General features: G+C 29.8%; 1 protein-coding gene across 3 annotated transcripts in view; it reads right to left on the bottom strand.

Annotated features, from left to right (window-relative positions):
• LOC107436731 (kelch-like protein 17) overlaps positions 1 to 9,335 on the bottom strand; it is a 91,102-nt gene that overhangs the window by 9,942 nt on the left and 71,825 nt on the right. For 2 of the 3 annotated variants that reach the window (XM_071184559.1, XM_071184560.1), the window contains 3 exons: positions 9,076 to 9,149; positions 7,093 to 7,274; positions 3,904 to 4,413 (listed from right to left, as the gene is read on the bottom strand). In XM_071184559.1, the coding sequence (XP_071040660.1) occupies positions 4,200 to 4,413; positions 7,093 to 7,274; positions 9,076 to 9,149 (470 nt within the window). In that variant the 3' untranslated portion in view covers positions 3,904 to 4,199. Of the gene's footprint in view, positions 1 to 2,680; positions 4,414 to 7,092; positions 7,275 to 9,075; positions 9,150 to 9,335 lie in introns of those variants that run through there. The other variant, XR_011637533.1, reaches the window with a different exon arrangement.

Below are 9,335 nucleotides of genomic sequence, written 5' to 3'. Positions count from 1 at the left end.
GCTTTTGTATTTTACTTTGTTTAACTATCAATTTTTGTGTAATTTTTTTTCTCAAGGATCTTTAATATGTATATTAAAGGCAATGTTATGCAAGCAATTCCTCAAGCACCTGATATATAAAAGATTTTTTTTCCCTCAAAAAGTTAAAAAATGTCTATAGTGCCAAATTTCAACCAATTTATATGAAATTAGAAAAGGTTTTCTTTATTAAAAATCTACATTACTATTGTTATAACAGCAATCCAAGTTAGTGAAAAGTCTTTGATTTTGCCTCAGATATATACAACTACGTATTACAGCAATAAAAACAAATGTGTAGTTTAAGAGGATGTTATACCGCAGAAGAAAATTTCGGTCCTTTCTCCTTTATTGCTAATTTAAAGTGTATTCAGACAAACCTAGAGAAAACCCAATACCAAAAAGAAAATTTTAAAATATATAAATGAAAATAAATTATGGGATGATAATTTAGGTTTATGCAATGGAATTACGCTGACTAACTTTATTCCAGCGGTATGGCATCCTCTTAAGATGTTGCTAAATGATATTTTTTTAAAAAAAGAGTGAAACTAATGAAGATGGCAGTGACTTCTTGAAGAGCCAATGTTTTTTTTTTTTTTGCTTAAATCTATTCTCTGGGAATCAATTATTTTGTGTTCTCGTGAAAGTTCAAAAAAACGTTTTGTTAAAAATATTTCACGTCAATGAAATGCTTTGTTCTGCTTCCCTATGCAGCAATTTGGGTTCGTAGTTGTTCTGTTATTCTTGATTTTTTTGGTCTATGTTCAGAGCATCCTACTTTTTTAAGAATAGTATAAATGTGGATTTTTATAATTTTAAAGAATTGAAAAGTTTGGATTTTTGATCTGACATCTTTTTATTTCAATTTGGTAGAAATCGCAAAATCAGATTGCTCCCATTTAGTGGAGTACTTTTAATTAAAAATGTGGTTCAAGCATATAGTTTAAACCTTTATGGGAATTCAGTCAATCTATGAAAGAAGAAACACAATTTATAATTTTATATAGGGTTGTTCTATAAGTAATCTGGTTTTTTTATGAAAACAAAAGGTGGTTTTCTTTTAGTGGTATTTGTAATAAATATTTTATTGAATCCTATATTGTCCGCTCTAGCCCAATACTTTTTGCCATTTTCCTGGTCGTAGCATGAATAAAATTTTTATTTTTTGGTAAAAAAAAAAAACTGATCTGGATGATTTTTTACCTTATTTTACGGAAAGGCACCAATCAAAAATTGCTGCATAAAATCAAACTTTTCCACAAGCAAGCCTTGCTATATCAACTGTCAAAATATATAATGACTATGCAGCTTCAGTGTAGAGTTGAAAAAATATTAGTCCTCGTTTGAAAAAAATAAAATTACTTCACGGTCAACCCAATATTATCACATTTTTATGGTGATGAATTCAGGACTTGTTTCTTTTTTTTTTATTTCAATCAAATGCAATTACCATCTTGTAAGTTATATCAATCCACTGTTTTCATTTTGGGATTAATCGAATCGGAACCGTACTCTAAAGTTTTTTGATTAAGGATATCTTGAATTATGACTATACATTGGTGTAAAGGAAAATTAACTAATTAATACTGTGTTTTTTTTTTTAACTGCATCAGTACTATAAAAAATTTTCCAGACATTGATTTGAAGCTTTTCTCAGTTCAGTATTGTTAGAATTGTGCTGCAAACTGTTAAAACTTTCTGTTCTAAACAAGGTACTTTTGAAATTAAAAATCTTATATTTGATTACTTTTTGCATAAGATTTGCTTTTTTAAAAGTAATCTAATATACTGTTCCAAAAACTGCCCCAATTTTTTTGGAATTTTATTTTATTTATTTATTTATTTTTTTTTTGAAAGCTGATTTCTTTCTTTAACAACTTTCTTTTGTAAGCCTGGGCAATACATTCAGAAATAGCTTTCATTTTCTATTTTAAAATGTAAAAGATGAGTTATTATAGTATGGACTTTTAAAGAACTCTTCTATACAGGTATATTAAATTGATATTACAAAATAAACGTTATTTGTTTTGCTGTGGTTTTATCAATTCTCTTCAATGTGTGATGAGCAATTGTAAAAGTAAAATTACTCAATTTTTCCTACCTCACATGCTCATTTCCTACTTTTATTACTTTATTACAATACATACATATATGCGTGTATTGTTAAGTCTTGGAATATATTTCAAAAAGTTAATAGAAATTTATATCAAATTACTACCTTGACCTCTACTTAAAAAAAGATGTCCTTACATTTGTATTCAATAAATATTTTAGTAATCATAAAATATATATTGAATGCAAGCAAATTGATAACTGAGCAGTTTGATCCTTCTTAACATTGCAAAAAATATATGGTAGATATCTTAATTTTAGAATGTTTTTTTCATAAAATATTTATTAATATATTTTAAACACATATTTATTTTAAGTCAATTTATTAGCCATTAACCATAGCTGCCAACTCTACTGAATTTTCCAGAAGACTACTGGATATTGTCAGTTTCTACTGGTTTAATAAAGATTCTAGTTTTTGTACATTTTAGAAAATTTCCTAAAATTGAGTAAATTTCATTTTAAAAAAACTATTAAAGAGGATTTTTACACTCGCTTGAACATTTATATTGGTGTTATAAAAATCTATCTTTGGTGAATTGAATGCTTATTACTATTCCAAATTATGAGTAAACATAACATTTTAAGTTCGTTTAATGTCTATCATAACAGAAAAATATTGCAGTTTTTCCATTTTTTTTTACTATAAAAATCCCTATATGTGAAATATTTAGTACATTATGCCACAATTATCATGAAGTGTATATTTTGAAAAATCTACTGCATCTTTTCTTCCCCATGTTGGCAGCTATGCATTAGCTAATACTATCATATTAACTGAATAACCCCAAGGAACTCCAGTGATATATTTGATAATCTGAAATTGCTTCAAAAATTATAAAAGTGAAGAAAAAAAATTAGAGGGCTCAAAATGACCTTCAAAAGTTTTTTTAGTTTTGTTTTTTATCTTATGGGATATTTTTTCTTATACTGCAATATCATAATTTTTTATCTTATACTGCAATTTTATAACTTTTATCAATACTTGGGTGATTTTAAATAGATGATATGTCTATATTTCTTTCAACTTTTAGAAGTTTAGTCCCCATTCCCTTATTTTGTTTCAATCAACAACAAAAAAAAAGATTCATGCAAAATTTTATGGCAATCAGGCAACTACGAGGTGACCCTTATTCCACTAATAAATATTGAATTTTTACTTGGGTGAAGCATAAATTTCTTGAAGATTCTTATTTTCTTCATATGTGCTAAAATTTTTCTTTCTGTGACTGTTTTTCACTTGAAGTATAAGTTGAGCAAAAAAATCTGACAAATATAGCAAAAGTTATGTTAGCTGTTGACAAAGAGGAAAAAATAAATCATCAAGAGAAACATATATTTAGCACTAAAATTATTTTCCCTTTCTCTAGCTTTTCTCTTTAAAAAAAAAATCACAATAGAAATGTTTTTATAACTCCAAAAATGTCTTAAACAATATGTAAATAATGAAAAAACATAAGCAGCAACTGTGAATAATCAGCAAAAAAAGTAAAAAACAAAACGAGTACAGTGTAAACATTCACACTCTGTAAACATAAAACAAATAAACAATATGTTTAATAGATTGGTAATAAAGTTGCTATTAAATACACTGTGAGGAAATAAAAATGTTTTTTGGTTTCGTATAAATTATTAATTGAAAACTTATACGTGTTTCAACTTCAAGTCGAATAAGAGTCTCTTTGCAATTGTCCAATACTAGTAACATTTTGTACAGTGTATTATTAATATTATTTTTTGTTGGTTGAAACAAAATTATGTGGTCGAAGAAAGCAAAATTGCAGCTTATTTAAAAATAATATATGCATGTATAGAACAGCAGTTATACACAGTTTGCATTGCAAATGGAACCTTTTGTAAATCAAACTCAAAATGTTATGCATTTTGATTTAAGTCTTATTGCCAAAATGTGAAAGTGGACTCTAAAACTTCTCTTAAAAAGTGCCACTTACAGTACCTTTCTTATTGTTGCAGATTTTAAAAGAGAGTTCACCACGATGATGGAAAAAGGTTTTTTTAAAAAAAAGCTTGGCAATATAAAATTCAGTTTGTGTAAAATCGCAGATTTATGCACCATCAGAAGATGAGAGTATCCTCTCGAGGTTAGGACATTCCAAAACAGTGGCCCCAATGCTGCTCCTCCTCAGATTCATGGAGGTGACCAGCATCCACTTGTTGTGTCGCGGATCATACCTCTCCACTGTGCTTAGGCTCGAACTTCCATCGTTCCCACCGATGGCATAAAGATATCCCTCTGCTTCTACCACTTCATGGGTTGTTCTAAGAAACATGAAGGAAAAAAAATTAATGAGTAATTGAATTTAATCATGGTTAGGGTTGCAAGTAGAACTGGGCGGTGTAAAGATTTCGGCATCACGATATTTTGATGCATCGTGATGTTTCGATACATTAATGTTTTACCTTTAATATTGCTTAAATTCGCAATCAGTAAGTTGAATTTTTTTTTTAAATAAACGTTGCATTTCTTATAATTATTTCTCAATATTTAAAATAATGTGTAAAATAGCAGTTAAAAGAACACTCGAGCTTGCAGACATCGATGAACTATCGGGAAATATCGTACACATCTCAAGTAAATCACTATTCCCGACGCTTCGAAAAACTGCCAATCTAAACATCGAAAGCATAGAATCGATATTTTCGGATTTATCGTCCAGTCCTAGTTGCAGTACGAAATTCCACAAAATATTATAGTTCTTTCTGAATTCCAGGAATCTCTGACATACCACAATTATCATTTATTTCAGTTTTTTTCTCCTTGCCTTTAAACAGCAAATACTTTTCTGATATTTCAAAATTTATTATGCATTTAAGAAAATACACTATCCGGTCAAGAGAATACGGACACCCAGTTGCAATGGTGGTGGAAGCATAATGATGTGGCCTGTGTCCGTTACTTCCTGTGGTTTGACAATGCACAATGGCTGGACAATGCTGCACTCCAAACTCTGTAGCAATATTTCGGGGAAGGCCCATTTCTCTTACAGCAGGATAACTGCTCCATTCACACATCAAGGCTTGCACAAACGTCGTTTGACGAATTGGCTGTTCGAAAACTGGACAGGGCCCTTTTCAGATCTAATCCCATAGAACACTTTTGGGACGAATTAGAGTCCAGATTATGTAGTCATCCTCGCTGGAAGTACCCCCTTCAGCTCTAAATCCCGATAAAAAATTCGTGATACAGAAAATTCGTTAAATAGAAAATCACCTTTTGAAGTACTTAACAACATAAAACAAGTTTTAAATTCATAAACACGAGATATAATTAAAACAGCAATTGATACACCTTTATCTTGTATACTAGTATCTACTATTTATTTTATAAGTCTTAACCATGAAAGAAATCTGCATAGAAAGCAAGAAAAGAGCAAAACATTATCCAGAGTTACACTATCATGCTACACACATTTTAAACTAAAAGAAAAAAACTAAATTTACGTATTAAATTATAGCTGCATATATTATGAAAGTAATTTTAAGCGTACATGCGTTCTTAAATTTAATTGCTACTGATGAAATCAGTTAATTTTGGCCGAGTTTTTCGTTCGTAATGTAAACTAAAAGGGAAAGCCAAGGTCATTTCTCCCATAAAATGCGTTATCAAGTTTGAAATCTTTTGGGAAATAGGGAAAGTGATCTCAAATAAAAGTTCGTTAGATAGAAAATTCACTTCGCTTTTTTACTTGAGAAAATTTCCAACATTTTCTTAGTTCCTCGAAAAAAATTCACAAAATGGAACGTCGTTAAATAGAAGGCCGACTATTTTTTTTCTTCCAAAAAACCAAAGACAGAATCATAAAAGCATATTTGTTCTATCATCCAGTTTTATTTTAAATTCTCATTCAGGACCTCAACTGGGCTTATTTTAAGCGGAGATTTCTACAAACAATCTGTTTTTATTTTCTTTTTCCATAAACCTCTAGCTTTATTATCTGATAATGTTTTAATAATTAGAAACTTAATAACGTATTAAAATTTATTGTTCCTCAACTTTAACTTATACTTGTACTACCACTTTAATCACAATAATGCTTCTTGTGACTAAGAACAAGCTGCAAAAAGTAAGTGTTTTGGAAAATGAGTGAATTTTCTTGAAAAGAATTAATCATGATTTTTGAAGTTTCTCATGGTTTAAGATTTGACCAGTTAAGTCAATTAATTTAGTTGCTTAAGTTTCATTTAGTTGTCTTTTTAGGAAATGAAGGCAACTATTTTATTTTATTGACATTGAACAGCTGCTCCAATTTTAAGTTTACAATAATCAATATCGAACTCCGTAGCCATGTTTTGAGTTCAACCCAGCAAACAGGGGATCAAATATTGGGGCAAATTATAGTTTGCCCCAATACTTGATGCTGTTTATTGACAGTGCATTGTCAAACTTAATGCTTATAGTTTGACAACAGAAGCTATAGCTTCTGGGGAGAACGTTTCGTTGGAACTAACCTGCATCGCTGTTAGATGCTGAAGAAAATCTCCCATGGTTAGCCCTACCCTAAGGCAACCCATAATGTAACACTGGATATTTTAAGATTGTATCGTGGTCACCTGGTAGCAGGATTCTTTTCCACCAGCCATCGTCATCCCATTGGGAGGACCCTGAGCTAGGGTGGTTCTGCTCAAAGATTACTATAGTTTGTCTTAAGTAAGAACTCCCCTAGCCAGTCCTCTGGACCGGTGACAGTGACTATGGTAACGAGTCATAACTATTTCAAGTCACTGTTTAGGAAAAGTTTTGGCTCTGGTCGTCGAAAGAAAGGTAATCTTTTTTATGATCTATTGTGAAGAGAAGCTACCCTCTCTGAAATGCGATATTCTTGTTTCCATAGCAGCATACTTTGTGGCGGGGGGGGAGTTCGTACCGTAGACGAACTATATGTTACTAAGTATATTTGTCCCATCAAGTTTGTGGAGTGAGAGAGAAAGGAAGTTTACCTTCTAGTGTGCATAGATGCCATGGCCTCCCAAGCTCCTTTCACTGGATCAAATCTCTCGACGCTGCACATGCAGAGGCTGCCGTCGTTACCCCCAACTACATACAGCATGCCATCCAGGGCAGCCACTCCACAACTGCTCCGCCTGTTGATCATGTGGGGCATCTGCTGCCATTTACCCTCCTGTGCACAACACAACACACCATTAGTCTTAACAAGTGTATAAACAACTAGTATTAAACAAGTCTTAAATCAATGCATCTAAAATACAAACTTTCATTCAAAAAATAATGACCTTATTTATTTCAAAATTAAAAATCTCAAAATCAAAGAGCGATGGAGAAATCTAAAATATTTTAAGATTTAGTTACCAAGGTTGTTTGCAGATGACGCTGCAAGCCAGTAGTGAACAGGGCGATCAGTTCTAGCATTAATACGTAAAAGTAGTTTGTCGTACAGGATTAGAAGATTTAAAACGTGTATTCTATTGAATAAAGTGTGACTAATATTAGAATATTACAGTTTCATGGTACTTGTCATCTCTTTAGGAATTCTTTACTGCAGTGCCACCTGTTGTCAACTTTTGTAACTAATTATTGTAAATTTTATAGCTTACACAATAGATATTCCGTTCTTTCCACACACAAAAAAATTATTTTGAAACCAGTCAGTCATGGTCTTTATTATTGTATCATTAAATTAATTCTTGATTTAGTTTATTTAAAAATGAATAATAAAGAGAATGGCTTTCAAGATTTATTCCTAAATTTCATTTTAATCTTTTTGGTTGTATAATCTTTAATCACATAAATCGTAGCTAATTTTGAAACAACTTTCCATTTAAATTTCCTCTAATTAACCGCGTAATTGTTCTAAGGATTTTCTCCACCACCCTAACTTGTAGATGCCATGTAAGATAACTTTAATGAATACTAAGTGCGTTCAAAGAAATTTGGTGAATGGTCGCACAATAAAAGAAACAAGAAATTACAAACGAAAAAAATTATTAAGGTAAATAAAACTGGTTATTTTTTAAGATGAATTAAGACATAATGTATGAAATATACGAGCTGCAATGTAAATAAGTTACATACAATAAGCAGTCTGATGTATTTAACTTTAATTGCAATAATTTTAAGTGAATTCTTTTATTAATACATCACCTAAATAAACATGCAATATTTCATTAAAAGCCCATTTTAAATTCAATATTTTTAACTTTATGAATATATTTAAAAAAAAAAACTACGAAATGCTATTGATTTAATAATAAACATTTTTTAAAAAGGAAAAATATCGCCTAATTACAGCTTTTGATTTTTTTTTTTTTAAAGTTTCTAATTGAAAATCTTATTTGAAATATATGTAACATAAATTTAGAATTGTATAATTTCTTATTCATTAAACTACTTAATTAGATTTATGTTTAATTAAGCAGCAGCAAATTTTTGATCTAAAAGAATTTTTTTCAACTTCCGAAGAAAATACTAATATTATCGTTCTTATTTTTTTAAATGTTTTTTTTTTTTAATCATCAATTATTTACTTAAAGTTTTGAGAAATACTTTTGTATTATTGTAGCATAGCGATTTTTTTTTGTTTATTTTTTATTGCCAAAAATATTTATTTCAAAACTAGATGTGATAAATTTCCACTAGAATAATAATTGAAAATTGTTTATATATATATATGAACTATAGATTTCTTGAGAAAGGTTTGGAAAAGAACGTGACGTGCATACAACTTCTACTAAATGACAGTTTTTTAGTAATTAAATTTTTTTAAGTAAAACTGAATGTTTACTTCTCTGTGAAATGATCTTTGGAACGATAGCACTTAGTTACTATACTTATAATATCTGCTTATTCTACGAACTTTGATATATTTTCAAATTTAGAAATGTGTGTTGAAATTGGAAGCATTTATGTATTGGTTTAAATTTCAATAAAGTCATTTAAATAAATAATAGCAAAGACATTCTTACTCTTGGGTCCAACCTTTCCACCGAAGACACATAATTGATACCGTCATAACCTCCAACAGCGTAAATAGCACCATCTATACCAAAACAATGAAACAAAATTTTAAACAACCTTCATCCATGAAAAGGTATCCTGACATAGAATTGAGTTAACACGTCTTATATTCTAGTAAATTGGAATAGTATTTTTGTAGTGGTAGACACACTACAAACTTCTTAAAATATTTTGTGTATCATATACTCACTTAGAATATTTTTTTTTT

This window comes from Parasteatoda tepidariorum, chromosome 8 (genome assembly GCF_043381705.1).
Source record: "Parasteatoda tepidariorum isolate YZ-2023 chromosome 8, CAS_Ptep_4.0, whole genome shotgun sequence".
Lineage (NCBI taxonomy): Eukaryota > Metazoa > Arthropoda > Arachnida > Araneae > Theridiidae > Parasteatoda > Parasteatoda tepidariorum.
This window is presented reverse-complemented; position numbering and strand designations above follow the sequence as displayed.